This window comes from Streptopelia decaocto, assembly GCF_964273445.1.
Source record: "Streptopelia decaocto genome assembly, chromosome: 16".
NCBI classification, from domain to species: Eukaryota; Metazoa; Chordata; class Aves; order Columbiformes; family Columbidae; genus Streptopelia; species Streptopelia decaocto.
In genome coordinates this window covers 3,635,878-3,656,408 of record NC_138671.1, presented here as the reverse complement: position 1 = coordinate 3,656,408, position 20,531 = coordinate 3,635,878, and the positions used below count along the sequence as shown (strand labels likewise).

At 45.1% G+C, this 20,531-nt stretch overlaps 1 protein-coding gene across 2 annotated transcripts in view; it reads left to right on the top strand.

Annotated features, from left to right (window-relative positions):
• Positions 1-20,531, top strand: part of RHBDL3 (rhomboid like 3) — a gene marked incomplete at its 5' end in the record, with an annotated part of 50,072 nt that overhangs the window by 25,940 nt on the left and 3,601 nt on the right. For both annotated transcript variants that reach the window (XM_082066772.1, XM_082066771.1), the window contains 4 exons: positions 5,391-5,549; positions 12,423-12,647; positions 13,361-13,509; positions 17,969-18,081. In XM_082066772.1, coding sequence (XP_081922898.1) covers positions 5,391-5,549; positions 12,423-12,647; positions 13,361-13,509; positions 17,969-18,081 — 646 coding nt within the window. The remainder of the gene's footprint in view (positions 1-5,390; positions 5,550-12,422; positions 12,648-13,360; positions 13,510-17,968; positions 18,082-20,531) is intronic.

Genomic DNA, 20,531 nt, shown 5'->3' with positions numbered 1-20,531 from the left:
GGCGTTGTGGCTCACTAGTTGCTCTTTGCCATTGCAGCCATCATCCAGTTGTGCCCTGTGAGCTCTCCACAGCTCTCACTGTGCTGTATCTCGCAGACACAGGTACGTTGAGGGGATGTTGAGGCACTACAAGAGGCACCTGGGCTCACTCCAGAAGTCTTGGTAATACCAAGAATCAAACCTGGTCCCAAAGCCCTCTTTCCTGTCTGCTTGACTGAGCAGTGGTGCACTCCTGAAACTTCTTACTCCCCCATTCATGTTGAATCTGTGCTTCCAGTGTCTGTCTAGATTAAGTGCTCTTGCAGAAGATAACAACAGATGGTAGTAGTGTAGGTCTTTGCACCTTAACATAGCAGGAGAAATAAATTAGAGCAGAAATGCCTCTACAGATTGGCCAGCTAGCTGATGGATATGGTCCTCCAAACTGCTCTGCTCTTTGAGGAGAAGGGAATCTTATACCATCTCAACTTTGCTATGAGCTGCATGCAGAGAGGCACTTATCTGAATCCAGGTAACGGGCCATCTGTGCTGTGAACACCTCTCTGCCCGGGTGAAAGCGAAGCTGGGTAGCTCTGTGCTCTGACTGCAGCTTTCTGGGGGCCCTGCTTGGTGAGTTAGTGAAGGTATATCATCCATGCTTAAATGCAATCCGGCTTTTGAGAGCTGGGTGATGTTTCCAGCCCTTGGGTTCACCTCAGGTCAAAGCAATCTAATGTGCACTAAAAGTACTGCTGGAAAGCCCTTAACCGCTTCATATTGTCTGGGCAGTGATGGGTAAATTCATTACTTACAGGGAAGAGAGTGTGAGTCACTGGAGCCAACACTGTTTTACCACATGTGTTCAGGCAACTTGTTTCAGGTGACTTTTAATGGTGAGAAGCTGGATTTTGAGCTGGAGGGATATGCACTTATCTTAGACTGGCTTAGACTCACAGCATGATCCCAGAGACTCCACAAAGGTAGAGAATGGGCTCTGGTAAGATGCATGACTATCTTGAGGAGAGTTTCACAATGCCTGTCCTAAGCGTATTTTCACAGCTTGAACTTGAAGTCTGTCAATTCCATGTGTCAACTTGGAGACTCTTGATTTAACTATAGCATGGTCCTTGAGGCTGGAGGTGGTCTGGTTGTTTCCAAAGCTTGTTAGCAACCCTCAGTTGCGGAGTCTGTGCCGTCTAATGGTCTCAGTTCAAATCCAGCAAAGCTCAGAGTGGTTTCTGAAACCCTTGGAGATGAACAGATTGACTCCCCTTTTCCAGTGCCAGTCATGGGAAAGGACCTACATGTGAACAAGAAGTAGGCCTCCTATTGACAGCTCCTTTCTGGTGTCATTTTTATGCAACAGGAAGGAAAGCTAAAGCTCAAGGCAATTAATTTCCAGAATCTACCTCCTAGCCTGGAGCAGTGCTGGAGTCAGTGCCAAGAGGCTCGACTGCCAGGCCGGTCTCTCCCAGAAGTGGAGATACCACCAGACCATAGAATGATTCACAGCTGAAAGGTCTGACCCGACTCAAAGTCAACTTACAAATTAGATTAAGTTGCTTGGAGCCTTGCCTGTGGCAACAACAACTTAGGGCTTGGGTGATATCTCCTCTTCATGGCAGTAGAGAGTCCCTGAATGGGGAAACCATGGGTGGTAGCAAATTCTCTGTTCCTGCAACATATCTGCAATCCCAAAGCCAGCCAAGGATCCTCATGTTGTGCCCAGTTCAGCATTTGACCCTCCAGCTGCTCTGGTGCCCCAGAGGGCTGTTTGCCATGGGGGAGAGGAGCAGCTGCCTGCGCTTTGTGAAACGTCTGCGTTTCCCCAAGACACCCATTGTCTGTCTGCAGCATCAGCCTCCACCCTACTTACTCACTCAGCCGTGGCTGATGTGTCTTTAACTAAAGAGGAAGAATAATTTGAGATTTAATTTTATCAACCATATTACCATCAGAGTTTGTGGGGCCCCCTCCCCTTATTTTCGTCTTGTGGTTTTGCTGTGGTGCCTTCAGTTTATGGAGTGTCTGCTCAAAAATAATGAAGAAATAGGAAAAAAACAGCTTGTTTTGGGCCACGGAATTAAGATCCTGGGTCAGATGGCTGCTACGGTCATTAACATATTTACAATTTTGCTTAAGAGCCTGGTTTGAGGATCAAGGGAGTTAAGGGTGATTGTCATTGAAATGCGGAGGAAACCTTGCATGAAATTGCCGTTAGTGTCCTATTGTTTGTGAGGGTGAGGGGGGGCAAATGCCCTTCCTTATCGCTGTGCCGGGTGTGTTGCGCTTGTCTGCCCCAGTAGATGGGCAGAGGCAGAAGTGAGTGCACTGAAGGAAGCGACTGAGCTGCAGGGAGGCCGTGCCTGGGCACCTGTCCCCGTGGGGCAGGACCTGGGGCTCCAGGACCTGGGGCTCAGCGCAGCCATGCTGCTGGTCATCGTCTGTTCTCACCGTGAGACAACGGTGCTCAGCTGGGCTGGTGGGACAACTGGTCCTTAACAAGATCATCATGGATAAATACATGAAACGTCTAGCAAAGGTCAGTTGCCTCTTTTATAATTGGTGGACCCGAGTGTTTTGCATGTGCCATCACATGTTGTTTGTGCCCTGTGTGGGACACATGTTCTTCAGGACCAACTCAATGCCTTGATTTTTGTGGCTAGTTGTACCACGAGGGTTTGAGGCAGTTTGAAGTGTTGGGGTGGATTTTGAGTGCTGTGTTGACAGACAAGGTCTTTATATGCTGGAAAAAAACCCTGTTTAAACATAAATAAGAGAACTCCCTTACAGCTGGGGTTTACAGTGCAACATTCTGCTCTAGGTTGTGGAAGCAGTGGTCTAGTCCTGCTCTGGGACGGGCCTTTTTAGTTCAGATGCCGATTGTTCATTGTTCACCTCTTACTCTTTCGTGCTGTTCAGAGCCACTGTTTTCATTCAAACCTGTTTCTAATTGGTATAATTAACTTAGTACCAAAAATAAAATTATACATAGTAACAGGAAAGAGGGAAAACAGGCTCCCTAGCATGTTTACGCTGCTGAAAATACTAGCTACCTTCTACCACTGCTTTGGTTTCGGTGGGACAAGCAGCAAGACAGCTGAAGGACGAATGTGAGAAAGAAGCATCTCTGGAGCAGAGGCTCTTCTGCTGTAGCACTAGTGAGTCTGGAGTCTTTGGCATGTCCTTGTGGGCTGGTTTGAAGCTCTGAAGTGGTTGGGTAATTTCTGTTCTCGGTAACAAAGTGTTTCTTTTTGGAATGCTTTAAATCAGGACAAAGTCTTCTAAAAGTGGCTTGTGATCTGAGCAGCTCTCTTGTGCTTTGGGAGCCTGGGTGCTTCAGGTCTGTATCTCCTCTGCTCTTTGAAGGAATAACCATGTTCCCCACTGCTGTGACCATTGGTCTGTCCTACAAAGTCAAACAGTGACCACACAGTGCGGAGGGAGAGTTCCACGCTTCAGTCGCTGACTCTGGCCCTCAAAATAGAGAGGCATTTAAGCTTCCAAAGATCAAATGGTTTTGTCCTAGACAAGATAGGTTCTGACGTCTTAAATGTCAAGAGATAGTTAAAGTGGTGCCGTTAAGTAAGATGTTGGTTAGGTCAAATGTTTTCAGGAAACAAGGATGAACACAGCAGTATCTATGGGATTGCAGGTGTTAAATCCATTCGCTAAATGACTCATCTCCCAGCTTTTGCAAATTCCCCTTGAGAAAGGTCATTTCAGGTATTGTGCTAATAATACTTTATTTCCTGGGTATCTGTGCCTCTGGGATCGGGCACAGCACACCTGGGCTGCTTTGGGAGTCCCAGCAAGAGCCAAAATGCATGAGCTGAGCCTGAGTGGAGAAGCCCTGATTTTGGGGTTGGTTTTAGAATTTTATCTGTTAACTCAAAGCATCAGAGTGGGCTGACTGGCGTAGGGGAGCTAAACTTCTCCAGGGATTAATATTAAGCCCTAGTTTAACAGTCAACAGCTGAGGAAATCCACCTTTGGCTCTGGGAGCCAGCTGCCAGGAAGGTGCATCCGGGCCACCTTGCAAGGACAGAACAGCCCTTGGCAAAGGGTGGGGGAAAGTCCCCAGCTCTGATTGTCCACAGATCACTTGGTTTGTCTTGTTTTCTTTAATCCCCTTGCACCAGCAGCTTCCTCACAGAGGGGATGCTGCTTTGACAAAACAGCAGAGCAGCCCCACTACAGCAAAGGGCTGTGATCTCGGGTTAGACAGCTCCTCCTCGACAAAGCAGTGATCGCAGCATCCCCAGGAGCAGCAGGACAAAGGCGCCTGGGCTGGGAGGAGATGGAGCCAGATCCTCGCACGTGGGCACTGCGTCCTCTAAACGAGCTGCCTGTGCCTGGAGTGGGTCTGTTTTACAGCTGCTCTGCTCGCCGCAGAGCGGTGCCAGCCCTGCCGCTGGCAGGCTGCGTCCTCTCCCACGTCCCCCTTCTCACCTCCTCCCTTGCCAAGGCAGCCTTTGCTGCACTGTGTCAGATCGAAGGCTCGGCGCCTGTTCAGCTTTTGTTCTCTGTTAGGAAAGAGCGAGGACTGTCAGGACCTTTTTGGCTCTGCCAAGGCCTTTTATGTCCCAAGCATTTCCATGAAAAGACTCCCTCCTGACCACCCTGCCCCCTGACAGCCATTCAGCCCAGCCAACAAGCTTGATATCATTATCTACAGAAGGAGGCCAGTGAGTACCAGGGTCCTCACAGCCAAGTTTGGGAAATCAAAGGCAAATCTCCCAGCAACAGAGAGCTGGCAGAGATGGGGCTGCAGCACAGCGAACGCGGGCTGGTCTGGCAGCTTGCGTCCTCTGGTTTTCAAAGCACAAAAGGAATGCGCTCGGCGTGATGCCAGCGCTGGTTTTGTCGGGCCGGGAGTGATCCTGCCTGTGGGCTGGCAGCCCCGTGCAGAGCGCCCTGGGGAGCTCAGTGTGGGACAGAGGCAGCTGGAAGCACTCTTAAGTTTGAACAGTCAGGCAAAGCTGTCTCTTTTCAGTTGGTGGCATTTTTAGGAGATGAACTGCTTAGTTTGAGGGAAAATTGTGATGTTTTTGGTCAGAGTGGGGATTCACTCCAAATTTCACCTGTGACTTTCCTTTAAAGACTCTGGTTTATGTTCTGAAAACGGCATCTGGTTGCCTTGTCGCTTTTAGTTTGTCATAAGGTTAATCTGCTTTGCTCCCTACCAAAAGACATTCTTGCCAATCCATCTTAAAATAAAGAGCTCTTAGGCAGTGGAAGCACCATTTTGAAGGCATTTGTAGAGGTGATCATCAAAAACTTGGTGTCACCACAGCCTAGAGCAGCCCCTGAGGTCCCTGTGGGTCTGCAGCAGGTGATGAATACATAGGAGGGCAGAGCTGTGTGTAACATGGAATGGTTAATTCTAGCACTTTCCCCTCCTATCCCAGTTTGATCCTGACAACACCGGCTACATCAGCACCGAGAAGTTTCGCTCTCTTCTCCAGAGACACGGCTCAGAGCTGGACCCCCACAAGCTGGAGGTCCTGCTGGCCCTGGCAGACAGCAACTCCGAGGGGAGGATCTGCTACCAGGACTTCGTCAACCTGGTGAGTGCTCTGGTTGGCAGGGCCAATGAGTCCTCGGCTCTGCTTAAAACACTGGCTCTGCTTAAAACACTGGCTCCTTCCCTCCCTCTGTCAACACCGGTGTTTTCTGTGTCCCTGCATCACACACACTCTGCATGGGCTTGCTGAAGCATTCGGTGGGGACTGAACTCTCAGGCCAAGAGTCAAGTTGCTGCTGATTTTTTTTTTTTCCAAGGGAAACAAGTTTGCATTTGAAGAAACTGTGGGAGCTGTTTTAAGAGGAGCATGAAGCAGTGGTGGCTTGCTGGTTTAGAGGCTTTTGCTCTCAGGATCAGCTGGTAGCCGTCACAAAGAGCCATTTGTTTGCAAGCAGAGGTCTGTCAGTCTGGATGTCTCCTATTTTATCTAGAGATTTCACCACTTCCAGACAAAATATATAGATAATGTGTTGACTTGCTGGGTGGAGTCATATTACACTGCTGTAGGCATCAACAGCAACAGGGATGAAGTGTTCCTAGGTCACATTTGTTAATCCCAGGTGAGATGTCTCAGACTGCATGAGTCATAATCTGGATGCCTCTCTATCTCTATTAATGAGTTAATTAGTGAAGAGATCTCCCTGTTTCTCATCAAGGCAGTTTGGTGAGCCAACACGGATGTATACATGTGTTCTTAAATGCCCAGGATGGCCTAGAAATGTTGTTTGTGAGATAGGTATCTTCAACAGTGGCTATTCCTGCGGCTTTGCACCATTCTTGCTCTGTCATTCCCCACCTGAATCCCAGCAGATTTACTGCAGCAGCAAGAGAAATGTGGGTGACAAAGTCAATGAGCAATTAAAGTTAGTGACCTCTTGAAGGCATCTCTGTGCGTTCCTGTGGTCAACATGGGGATCTGATCCCTCCATTTGTGCTGGTCACTTATGCATGTGTTCTTGGTTTAGAAAGAAAGTGTCTTCTGTGTGTCCTGTCTTTCCATGAATCAGAAAAGCATGATAACAGGGCACAGCTGTCAAGGATCCAGGTCACAACCTCAGTCAGGCCATGGGCAATGTGAAGGTGAAATTACTGTGATGCTGTGACATAGATTTGCTGTATCTGATCAAGCTGCCTTGTTAGCCCCTTGTGTGTATTTCAGTACACAGTAAAATAAATGTAGCAACTATTAAATAGATCACAGTGAGTGTGAGGTTTTCCTCAGGTCCAGGTTGATAAATTGTCGATGGCACTCGGTGATCAGCAGTGTATTTATAGTAACAGCTGCTTGTTCTACAGTTGGGTGTATTCAAAGTACCACGCAAGCATTCACTAACTGAGCTGCACAACACTTAGGTAGCAGGAAGCGGTATCGCGTAATTTCTTTTACAGGAGTGATGGCCTAGGGCCAGCCAACACGCTGGCATCAGGCTCAGGAATAGAACTGGGCTTTTTCCTCTCTCCTCACTGCACTGAGCCCTGGAGCAGCACAAGCTAATGAGCAGCAGGTGGGAGGTGAAAGGTTTGAACATCCTCCTCCTTTGGGGAATGGGAGATTGTGCCAGCTCACACCCACCTGATGTGATTTCTGCAAAATGGCAAATTTTCTTCACTACTATTGAATAACTCCTGTAAAGAAGCCATTGATTTTTATGTCATCAGTCCTTCAATACTCATCTGCATTTTTTGCATTTTCTGATCAATAGGCAACGCTAATGCCAGAATGTTAAACTACTTACAAATGGCATCTCTCTTCTCACTCCTCTGGTTGCTATTGATTTCTAACATCCAAATTTCCTATGTCTCTTTTTCTTTTCCCTAGTTTCCTGCTCTCAAACCTGCCTTGTGAACTTCCTGAGGGAAAGAAGCAGCATAGCTGACACAGAATCACTGTGAAATTAGTGATTTCCTTCATTTTATAGCTGTCAGTCCTGGAAAGTACATGTGGTCGTGTTTAAGTACATGCTTGTGCTTGGTCACAGCACCAGGAGGGCTCCATTATCTTTGTGGAGATCAGCTTCTAAGAAGTTATGTACTGTATTCTTGGGGGAAGGAGAGGTCCTTTAAACCATGGTTTGCTTTGGGGTTTTTTTAAAAGTACTTAGAAGTGCTTCATAGCACAGTCATGAAGTAGCTATAAATTCCACTTCCAGTATCTTTGCATGTCCTTTACTGAACCAGCTGACAGCCTGCATAGAAGGCTTTGGTGAACAAGGCTTTGCAGGAACCATATATAATTATTTATTACCTGAGCCACTTGGAAGTTAAGCAATAAAGCCTAAATCTCCAGTTCTCAGGGGAATCCCCAGGCAAGACAAAAGTTTGACCAAATGAATATATCCTCTTCCTGCTAAATCCTTGTTCACTTTCTTCTGAGTGGTTTAAGCTTGAAGGCTATTGCAGAATAACCCAAGACCTCAGTTCTAGTGTTCTTGTCCGCTGTTTGTCTCTGTCGCTAACCTGGAAAGGTTTGCTGCAGGAAAAGTTGCGGGTTTTATAGCTCCATTTCTTCCCCTCTGTGTTTCTAGTTGCTGCACTGCTGACCCAGGGCAGAGCCTCTGCCAAACGTCAGGGACTCCCATCTGGAGTCCTCTGGGACATCCTTCAGCTTCCACGTGGACACCTCTTGAAGTGCTTCCTCTGTCCTTGATTCATGGTCTTGGCTGGAAGTATAGGATTCCTGAGCTCTCTTCCTGGCCTTTATTCAGAGTATAATAATAAATATTTAATTTTAAAAGGTTTGAAAATCTCTCTACTTCAGTATTTGATCTAGTATTATGCTATTATGAGTAAGGAAGAGGTTTTCTCAGAGATAGATGAGACCGGTCATGTGATTGTGTCCTTATCCAACTCTTAGTTCTCAATACATTAAAACCACTACTGAGGTGCAAAGTTCTTACTCCAGGGAGCACTTCCAGTAGCTGGATACCTCTCCTGACAAATGTGCCTCATGCTGCCTTCATGTTGTTTTCCTTCCTGTTTTGGAGAAAACTGATGATTTTTAGTGTTCCAAGAGCCACATGCAGGGAAAAAAGCTGCAGAAGGCCAGGTGAGTATCTTGAAACTTAATAACTGCAATGCAAGAGCTGCTTTTGGAGTGTGTTTAGATTGGACATTGATCTGAGTCCATTAAATACTGGCTACACATTGCAGCAGAAGAGAGAACTTTCTTCTAAGTGAGCTACTCTGGCAAATCAGCATTATGCCAGTTAAAGTGGAACTTAGCATAGAAGTTTCCATCCTTAACCATGATTCCTCAGCTGTTTCCAATCATATATAGTTGGAACTTGAAAGTACAATGTCAACTTAAATGGTCATTTTAATTGTGTATGTATCTAAAACACACAATTGCATGGGAAATGTCATGAAGATATATTTTTAAAATTGCTTTGGAAAACTGAATCTGGATTCATTTGAGTTGTGGAACCATTCCCAGCACCAATGGAAAATGGAACTAGTGTTGGGGGGTTTGAAGTTTCAAACTCGCTCTGTTTTGACACAATATTGTTTAACCACAGTGTTAGTCTTGTCTTGCAAGTGATGTTCTTGCAATTAACCTTGAAATCTGAATGTGGTTTACTTTTTCTAATGGAAGTGCTGGAAGGTCTAAGTCTGACACATTTAACAGGAGTCCAGAGAAAACCTTGAGCAGGGAATACCCCTGCAGTGACCAGGGTGATTTATTTGGTCTCTCCTGCCTCTAACTTTTCTCCAGTCCCCCAAGGAAACCACTGCTTCGTCAGAGCAAATCAGGATGTTGATATTTGCTTTTTTTCCCATTTGATACTGTCTGGGAAAGTGCTCCCAGGTTGGCTCAGAGGATGTGAACATCTGTGACAGATGAACTTGATGCTGAGATATGCGTTTTGGGAGAAGTAGTCTTTACCCACATTAGCATTTTGTAGAAGTGCACAGTGAGGGAAGGAAATAAATGTGAATCTTGAAAGCAAAATTGATTGGAAAGGCTGCATTTGTAAGTAAAGTGGGTTATAAAACTGGAGCTGACAGAGGCTTTTAAAAAGCTTTTGCTAACTTCTGATTTAATGTTCTGTGTCTTGGAGGACCAGAGCTGGAGAGCTGAATGCATTACCTATCACAGTGTAGTACGTGTTTTAAAAAAGCTGTAGCCTAGCCTCAAAGATGCCAATGCATAATGGGCAGAAATCCATATTTTTCAAAACCTCCTGAGTGAGGCTGAATAAAATCCATGGAAAGTGTACTGTGCCCCACACAACCACGAAACTGGAGATGAGGAAATGCTACCTGACTTGGCTATTGTATATCTGGGGCAGCAACAGTAGTGCAGATAGCCAAGAAACCCAGAGAAATTGGTCTGTAATGGGAACAGACAGTTGCCCTTGCGAGTTACAGATTATTTGAGACTAGTTCTGGATTGGCATGTGTTGTGAACAGAAGTGGGGCTTTGTATTTTGCCGGAGTTTGGCACTGTCCCACACTAGACGATAGATAAGGACTCTTATCCTAAATTTTGACATTTTCAATGTTGAAGACAGGTTCAGATCTAAGTAGGAAAAAAATTTCCCTTCTGGCAGATGTACCAAGCCCATCCTTTGAGCAGAGCTGTAGCATAAGCCTTGTTTTGTTTTGGTCTGGGAACACCAAAGGGCAGAGGTGGCAGTGCATGTTTACCAGTCGTGTCAGCTTGGCCGTTTTGCAAGGGAAATTTATTTCTCTCTGCATAATAACCTTTTGCAGGCATGAAGGACTAAGGGAATATGTTGTCCCCACTGCCACCTTCATTCCCCACATACTGTTTGCTGTACCCATCTGCCTACAGCTTTAATATCATGCTCATTAAAGAAGCCTCAGATCAACTACGTGAAGAGAAGTGGGGCGGGCAGCCTTGAGCTTCCTGGAGCTGTAATGATGTGCAGACCAACAATGGGACCAATGTTCTTTCAGCTGATGATTAAATACTTGGCTCATAAATACCAATATTATGTAATTCCAAAATCAAGTCAGAAAATTATGACCATATGCGGGAGACTCTGGGAAAATTTGAGTCTTCCAAAATAGGCTTCTCATCAAGAGATGGTGAGAGCAGCGATAGTGACTTAATGCTCTGTCTCTCCTCATGCCCATCACCTCCTAGTCTGAGATTAAAAGAATCATCCAAAGGCCTGTGGGGTTATGTGTGTGTTTGAGCCCTGGCAGTCACCTGTGCTGCCCCTTTGGCACTCGTTTCCCCTTTGGTGTGATGGGCAATAATTTCAGGTAGGGGACCAGGATGTCTTCTCACTGAGATGCCTTATTTTAACAGGTGCTCAGTATGTCCAGTCATCCACATTTTACTGGATTGTGGGACTTTTCTGTGTGCGTAGTAGCTCCTGACACTGTGTCCCTGCCTCATCTGGATGTAAAACCTTTCCAAGGCTATGGCATTTAGAGGGAACCTGGACCTTCTTTCCATATCCTCTGCTCTAAAGAGGGCCTGACAAATATTTTTATGTTCCTGCTTGAGTTGGCAGGAGGTTTAGTTAGTGCTAAGAGCTCTGTAGAGATAGAGTTGGGAGGCTTTTAATTTTTGGGTGAAGTTTGGCTCCCACTGACACAGCACAGGCTGCAGATGGAAGGCTAAGGAGGGCTGGGCAGCTGCTGGGAGAATGGGCCGTAGTGCCATCACCTCAGATGGCCCCTTTGTCTTCCTGCAGTGATTAACAGGAGGTGACTCCCTGCAGTGATTACTGTGTTTTAAGCAGCTTGGTCCAGCTTGGAACAATTACCCAGCTGCATGGGCACTGAGAGCACAAGCTCTGGGCTTTGCTGTCTTTGGGATATTAAGCGAAACTAGAGTGATCCAAGACAACTGGAAGCCAATGCTGTTGAATGTCATCTCTTATTTGGTTCTATGAGACTGCTGGTGTTTCTGAGATCAGTCAGCAGTTCTTTCAGAAGAAGGACCAGTTTATTGCATTCATTTTGCTGTCTTTTACTGTAAAGGGTCCCCCTGCAGTGGTCTTGATGCACAGTTTTCCTTTTGAGCCTTCCTGCCAAAGATTCAACCACTACAGACAGTGACTCTAATGCAGCAGGTTTGTTTGACATCAGGGCTAATTAGCAATTACCCAAATCTTGGAGCAAGCTCTTTCAGACCTGATTTTCTTTTTCCCCCCTAAGCAGGCTAGGCATGAAATTCCATCTGCCTAATTTGCAAACGCAATTGCTTTAATTATGCATCCAAATTGGGAGTGTGTATGCTCAAAAGATAGATAGCTAATTCTATGATGATAATGCATATACAAATTAGCTGTGTCCTCCAAAGCCTGTGCCATCTCAAAACCTCCCCCCTGTGAGTATAACTGTTTTAAAAGAGGAAATCCTTTCCTCTTGCAAGTTTACAGCAGCTAAGACAGCCTGTCCACCAGTTTAGTTAATTGTTTTGCTTCTGTTGCTCAGGCAGTTTTGTTTTACAGAAAGGGATAACTTTCTTTGCCCAGAGCTGACTCCTGCCAACAAGGACCAGAACACAAGGGTTAGATGTTGTGAATGTACCTGCTGCTACATTCAAGAAATTTTCTGCCCCAAGAGATGGCGGGTGCAGGGAAGTGTGACAGAGCAGGGAGAGCTGAGGGAAGGAGAACACAGGAACGGGGATTGTGATAGCTGATGGTGAACACAGTGGATGGAAAACTGAGAACGGGCCAAAGAGCTCAGCCTGGTGCTTCAGCCACCTCTGCTCTGTTTTCCCAGTGTTTTACCCTGACCTTGCTTATTTGCACCATACTATCAAACCCTGGTGCTGGTTTTCCTCACACCACATGTAGATTACCCTGTGATCATGCTGAGATTTGGTCCCTACAGCTCCAACCTGGTGCTGCCAAACTGGCACTGATCTCCCTGTATGGTTGAACCAGGCCTTGCTTTGTCCTCAGCATTTCTTCCTTTTCTTTTTATTCAGATGAGCAACAAAAGGTCGAATAGTTTCCGCCAAGCCATCCTTCAGGGCAACAGGAGGCTGTGCAGCAAGGCGCTGCTGGAGGAAACGGGGCTGAGCCTTTCACAGAGGCTGATCCGGCATGTTGCGTACGAGACCCTGCCAAGAGAGATAGATCGCAAGTGGTACTACGACAGCTACACCTGCTGCCCTCCACCCTGGTTCATGATCACTATCACTATTGTAGAGGCAAGTACCGTAATGTCCTCCCTCTGGGAACTCACCCCACACTGCCAGAGGCTTTGCTGGGACATGAACAAGGGCTAGAGTGGGACTCAGACTGAGACAAGGACAAGCACAGAGCTGATATACATTTTGGCTCACCTTATGCATGTGTTTAACTGGAGACTGTGATCCTATATGTCTCCAAGCATGGTTATTAGTCATAGAAACAATTTGTATATGAAACTACGGAATTTGGGAAACTATAGCAAAACTTTGAGGAGAGAAAATCTCAGCATTTCTAGGGAAACTGGTAAGTCAAATAACAGAATTAGAAGAAAAATTCCTATGCGGTTATTTCTGTTCTGTGAATGGAGAGAAAGAGGGAATAGAAACTAGATTAAATATTCTGACCTGCTCATCTGCTGCCCAAATGAGATGTTTGCACAGTTGCTGAGTAGTGCACTGGAATACACACACAGAAGGATATAATGTGGCACTGATCAGTAGGGTGCTGAGTTCCTCTGACTCAGTGGCTGGTGTGTTACAGAAAGCCACATACTGAATTATACCAATGTGTTGAAGGTTCCTCAATGCAAGGAACTTTCATGTTGTGTGAAGCTGTCAAATGGGAGGAAAATTATTGTACATTTTACTTTCTTCTCCATGATTTTGAGCTACCGAGTGCTTTTCAGCCAGAAAAGGCATTTGCTAACCAAGAAATCTCCCTGCTCTTCTAGGTGGCCTTTTTTCTTTACAATGGAGTGGTATTAGACAGATTCGTGCTGCAAGTCACCCATCCCTTATACCTGAAGAACACATTACTTTACCATCCTCAGCTCCGTGCTCAGGCTTGGAGGTACCTAACCTACATATTCATGCATGCAGGGTGAGTACTTACAAACTGCAGAGATTCTCCTCAGTTCAGGTTCCCCAAAGAGAGGGAGCGCAGAATCAGCTCAGAAATCAATTTTTAAAAATCAATTTAAAGCGCATATAAAAATCTGAGGTTGTTGTGGAGTGTTGGCAATGTGGGGCAAACCTTCGCATCTGCTTGAAAGGAGGAGGCAACGTAAAGGACTTAACATATGCTGCTCTTCTTCCCAGCAGTGTTTGGACCACACCTCCCTCTTACTGTGCACTTCCCAGTGTGTGCTTCCGAAAACTCACAAGACTGTAGGCCAGTGTCCCTCTTGAGGAGCTGTGCAAGTGCCAGAACAAGCCTGCAAAGGTGTTGGACTGGTGTTTAGAAACTACGTGGTGCATTCTTGCTAGACTTCCTGGTTGAGGTTGGAAAAGTCAATGAAATTCCCTGTGCCTATGGTATGTCATCACTTAGTAATGTCGTCCCTTCTGTAGGGACTGAGATAATGCCTACAAGCCTGAGTCAAGATTGAACTCCCATTTTGTACACACTGTACAGACACCAGTGTTCCTGAAGAGCTGACAATCTCGACTGACCAGATAAACAGAGAATGGTCCATCTAACGCAAAGTGAAGGTGCACAGTAAAATGAATCCTCCTTCATCCCGTGGGAGGTATGTAGCAGACCTGGGAAGAGAATAAAAAGCGTGGGGATTCTAACTCTGTGCTTCTCAGCTGTGCTAGTCCTCCCGAGTTTCAAAGAGATTTAGTTGTGTGATGTTTGTGATGCCATGGTGATGAGTGAGTGTCACAGGAAAGTTCATCCCTGTACAAAACACTCTGCCCCCTCTGGGTAGTTTCTCAGATCATTATCTTTGCACATTCCTGGCAGATAATTGCAATTTTCTTTAATTCTGTCATCGAAAAATCACAACAAGGTTTTTAGCAGTAGTTTATAGTTTGAAAGTGGATAAAGACCATTTGTTCTTAAACAGAAAGCCTATATTCCCATCAGTCAATGTTCTTCTATGAAAGGCCAGAAGGATGAAGCTGATCTTTTCCTTTTTCTATGTCTCTGACGGAAGACATGCTGATATCTCTCCTCTGCCATGAAGTAACTGCCTCCATGTGTAATTGCCCTTAAGCACGAGGTGTGCCCCAGATCTCTGGATAAAAATCACAGAACAGATTTGACCCAATGGGAGAGTAGGAAAAAATTTATAGATGTAACTTTTGTGCAAGGCAATATCTGTTCTCTGCATGCTAAATCCCTCAAAAAATCCATTGTGTACAAGTTTCAGTCTGCAGTGGAGACTATTGGGCTTAGATGTGAGGCTGGTTATGTAAAATGAGAATTGTAGATTTCCACTGCTGAGGATGTGGGTAAAGCTAGGCTTGTAAAAAGGAAGAAACACTTGGTTCTTAACTAACGTTAGCTAATTTGTATCTGGATCTTCTTCTGGTCGTGGTGGTGTTCTACTATCTCACTCATGTAACTGCAGATTGCTCTGGGATATATTTGAAGAGAAGCACCTGCACAGGAACAATTTTTGCAGCATTCAAATTTCTTCCTGTATCACCTGTGCCAAGCTTTCCTAACCTGTGCAAGGTGACCCTTCCCTGTAGCAGGCAGAACTCTGGCATTTCTTCACACTTACTGGCTGAAAAATATCTCAGGTTTATTTCACATTTGTGGCTGGCTCGAAGATGAACAGCGAGGAAGGTGTTTTGCAGGAGACTCATTGTTTTTGTGATGGATTCAAAGTTCTGTGGCTACGTAGCCTTCAAAACAATGAAGAGTCCCAATGGGACAATAAATCCAGTGATTTATCTGCAGTATCTGAAGTTAGGCTAAACGTTCATTTATTGCTAACTTCTGTGCGCTAAACTCCTTTGATATCAAGAGAACAGATAAATCTTGGAAAGGTAATAACATTTGTTAGTGGAAGCCCATCATTCTCCTCTCATTTTCAAATGAGAAGCTAACACAATGCCATGGGGTCTATTGTTATCCTGCTTCCAGCTGAGACTTTAAAATGGTAATGTGGCCTGCTCCGTAATTTAGTACTCTTGGTCTGCTTTTTGAAGAGCAAGTGACAGCCAGAAGGTGTCCATGAAGACAGCAGTTGCTAAGGCTTGGCTGGCTGTGCCTCTAGAAAGATTCCAAAAATGCATGTTGGTCCTGATGGAGGGAGCTTTGTCAAGGGCTGAAAAGGCAGGCGAAGTTGTAAATTCTGCCCTTCTGCTTTCATGGAAAGCAGATGTTGATTATCTGGGGCCCACGCATTTGTAACACTGCCATAACTAATGACTTGCATTGATGCTCAGTCCCATTTGTTTGGTCCTGGGGAAGGAGAAAGTCTTTAATAAATCAATGAAATTGTCATTTCAAGAATGATGCATTCAGCACTGGCAAAGGCTAATTATATTTTATGGGTGCTTATTGACTGTGGAGCCTTCAAAGCTCTTAGCATGATGGGGAGAAGTGAATGGGATTGCTCCTGGAAAGTCTTTTAAGAACAGCTGTGAATCAGGGCAGTCAGTTTAGAGTCTAGGATAAACTTTGCCGAGCTCTTACAAAAGCTTCCTTTGAAAAATAAGACCCAGTGCTTTGTGTGGAAATGTCAGGTGCTGCCTCATGACGTTGACTGTGTGCCAGCCAAAGCTGCTTCCCTCCCCTCTGTGAAAGGGCACTTGGATGGTTTGACTCTTTTCTGTGATCTCAGTTTGACCTTTGCTGGTTGCTCCTAAATTAGTTCCTAAGTTCTGTGAACACGCAGGATCAGAATGGGTGCCAGAATGTGCCTGTACCCAGTGGCTTCAAAAGTCTTGAGCAAGGTAATAAAAACACTCCATTACATGCAGCAGTTTCCCATTATGACAAATTGCAGTGCTGTGTGTCTCGTGCAGGAGATAAATTTATCCTTGGAGAGAAATTCAGTGGAAACAAACCTATTAAGATATCCAGAGAGGACTGTTTCCAGCAGTATCATTTCTAGCAGTTTTTTTCTGGTCCAACTTTAAACTCTTTTTTATGAGACTGTTCTGTCATTGCTGCATCTCATCATCAGTATTTTTCTCTGATGTATATGGGAAATTGCTATGGTAACATGAAGAAAGACCAAGACAGTGAAAATGCATATACCTTAAACCAAATATTCCTAGTGGCTGTCTGAGCAATCCTTTTCTTGTATAAACCAGGACATAGATTTTCAGTGCAGTAGCTATTTTGCACTCTTTCCCCCAAAAGATGCTGGCCTTTTGTGTTAAAGGTACTGTTGTGTCATTTAGGCCCACCTGCTTTGTAAGCAGACTCGGACACTCTCCAAACAGAATGCATGAGACCCCTGGTCCAGCGTGGTGTGGCCCTTTGCCGAGGTCCCAGCCCTGATAAATCTCGGACGCCAGCACCGTGTTGAGAAGGACCCTGTGCAGGGGCTTGGGGCTGTTGTTACCTGTGCGAAGGCATGGGTAAATATTTGTACAGAGCTTTGAAAAGTAGCAAGACAGTTTCATTAAATACTATTGATTAGGACAACAAAGGGCTTGCTTTGAAACTCTTGATTCAGCACAGGAGAAATCTGCTGCACTGGAGTCTACCAGCTAAGCCCATCTTAGCTGTCACACTCTCTACCTCTAGGCTGCAGTGGTCCTGCACATCCTGATGTGCACAGCAGGGTTTATCTACAAGACTAGTCTCAGCCCAACTTTTCCCTGCGTTCAGAAGGAATTTTGCTGTTGACTATCATGAGAACAAGGACAGGTGAGCTGAGGCCTTCAGTGAATACACCTTGTGTCTCACTGGGCACCTAACCAGAGGTAAAAATGCCCTCTGCTTCCCATTCTGACCGTGATCACATTGAAGCTGGCACAGTGGAAAAGGCTGAGGGTCAGACAGCACAAACAGTAAAGTGACATATGTGTCACAAGGCAATAGAAACTGTCTTGGGACTGCTAGGCTTACCTTGCTCTGGACTTATTATCTGCTCCCATCATGGCAGTGTCATACATGCAGGGAAAGGCTGTATCATTAAGACGGGAGAAGAAAGGAGCAGGTCAAGTTTCTGGCTTCTGTTCCAGGCTCTGCTACCATCTTGCTGCTTTTTTGGATGAGTCATTTAACTTCTTCAAACCCCCTATTTGAAAACAAAACAATAACAACAAGAAAAAACAACAACAAAACCAAACAAACCCCCAGGAAAAAAAAGAGTCTCACTAAGAAACAAACATACTAATGAGATCTTTGTCTGGAAGGACCTGGATGGATATGAAAAAGATAATGAGCAGTAGGGAGGGAAGAAACATTGTAGCTCTGGCTGATTTTTTAATTCTTTTTCAGGAACCACTTTTTTTCCCAGTGTTACAATCTACTTTCATGAAGGAGGTGTTATTTGATTTGCTTTCCAAGACATCTCTGTCTCAAGGGTAGAGAAGGGAGACAAAGACATAGAAAAGAGGACAACTGTTGTTTTTCCTTGCCGCAGGATAGAACACCTTGGACTCAATGTTGTCCTTCAGCTCTTGGTTGGGGTTCCCCTGGAAATGGTGCATGGAGCTGCGAGGATCAGTTTTGTGTATGTTGCTGGAGTTGTGGCAGGTAGGTGACACCTCTGGATGCCCCAGATGGAGAAACATGTGAAAATGGTCTGTGCTGACTTTTGTGTAGGATAAATATTTTGTGACATTTGGGTGTAGGAGAAGAGCAGTTGCTGATCTTCTGTGTGTTGAAATTCTTTTGAAGGCTGGAAGTGGGAAATACGCTACAACTTGACATCTGTTTCTAACTAGCCACAGGCTCTGTGTTTAGGAGATCTGCTGAAAAGGCACCAACAACCTGTTAGTTTAAAATAGCCTTCCTTTAGATGGTCTTTCTGAATGTGGAGGTTTTGCTGTTCCTTTCCTCTTGTGTCTCATAAAGGCCCAGAAGAAACGTGGCATCACAGGCATCCCTGCATGAAGAGTCATTTTTTTCCCCAGGTCCTGTGCCAGTTCTTCCTCCATTTGTCCTGTGCTGTCTGCTTTCTACAGCATGAGTAAGCAAGAAGTGTTTGGAGGTTGTGAGCAGTGCACAGGAATCTGAAAATTCATTTAATCATGAAGCCATGGGGTTTGATTGATTTTTAGTTTGTGCTTTATGGCTTTTATTTGTTTGGCATTTCTAGCAGTTTGGAGGTGATGGAAGTTAGCTGACAATAGATCAACATCTAATCAAAACAGGAGGAGGGTGTGAAAACAACCAAGGGCTTCACAGTGGAAGCTGGACAATGATTGACTGGTTTATGGTGATTTTTTTTTCCCAGGCATTTAGTTTTATTTTTTTCCATAATGAGCAGATTAAGCCTTTGTAAAATGGGCTGCATTGGATACTAATAAATTCTGCATTCCAGTAGAGAGACTGTGCAAAGAATAATTGGACTAGGACACAGGACTAGGCGTGGTACAAACACCACATTATTTTCTGCAGAGAAAGGAGTTAGCAGACCAGCTCCACTGTCCCTTGCCTGTTACTTTAATAAGCACTAAAGTGGTCCCCAATCTACAACTTTCCAGACATTAGCTCTTTTATATAGATACATCTACCACACCCCAGGGCTTCATTTATATGTTTGTAAATATGCATCGCACAACTGTGCCAGGTAAGCGAAGGAAGCAAGCGTTGAGTCTGCTGCAGTTGAGCCCAGGTGAGAGCTCTGATTGCCGCTGCCTCTTGGATTCCTGTGGCCATGGACTTGCCGGCAGGATCTGCAGGGCCAGGGGCAGGTTTTACTAGGCGTTGGCCTGGGCTTAGCACCCAGAGCTCTGGAGGCTGTAGTCAGAGCCTGTGTGAAGCTCACTAGCCCACCCAGCACTATTGGTTCATTTCTGTTACACAAATGATCCCACTTTTTTTCCTCAGGCAAGTTGCCACATTCTCACATGCGTGCCTTTCACAACTTATGACCTATAAACTGTCAAAGTGCCAAATGGAAAGGGAAAACTTTTGAATTACAAATGTGACCAGACAGTCCCACACAGAAAGGCATCCCATGATACCCTTTTTGTTTAAGTTGTTAGCCAAGTATTAAACATGCTTTATTCTTTGATGTGTGCCAGGAGAGAGAGAGAGAGGCACACTTATGCTGATGATCTGGCAATATAAAGATAACTCCTAAACAACCAGGAATAAGCAGTAAAATGTAGACACGAGCCACAATGGCCACTCCCTACTTTTATGGGTTTTTTTTCCTCATTAGTCTGACTATACTAAGAAGACATGTTGAGACTGAGATCAAGAGACAGAAGGTATATGCTCAGTGCAATATCCGAGGACTTAACTGCAAGTTCTTAATACTCCTTTCTTAACTTCTCATTAACTTTTTCCTTAATGGCAGCGTTTAAGAGCTGGGAAGTCTCAGGGCCATACAGTGAAGAAGGGGGAGGTATCAGCAGAGTCGGCTGGTGGAACCTCAACACTTTCTTGACCCAGAATCAGCTGAGCAATTAGAAAATAAGTTTGTTAGATTCTATACTACTGAGGACTCTCTCGAGATCTGCCGTTGTGTCTTTTTCCCATTCCCGCTCATCGCAAAGATCTTCATTATCCCTGCCTTGTGGCACCAAGTCTGCCTTTGTCTCTGTCTCTATCTCTTAAATTTCTGTTAAAGTTTGCAACGAGAGGAGCTTTGAACTGATCCAAGCCTCCAACTGGGATAAGGAGAAGCAATGTCTATGTTTGGATCTATTGTTATTAGTGGTGCCTTTATGTGCTCGACCTGTCTTTTTGCTGTCTTGTGTTTACTGCCTCCATCCAGGTTATTTTTAGCTAGTTTTACTCTGAAGTTTAACAAGTAACAGGCTGTGCTTTGATCAGACACCTGTGCTAAGTTACAAATCCACAGTTCCTTCTTACTGTGCAAATATTTTCTTGCCAGCATGGGAGCTACGTCTGTTTTATCTTCAGGTAAGGAACAAGACACAGACATTCTTCTATCTGCTGCTTCCTTGTTATTTTAGTCAGTAAGTGTCTTTTTGCAGCATAGGATCGACGGTATGTTGCTGCCTTGCTTG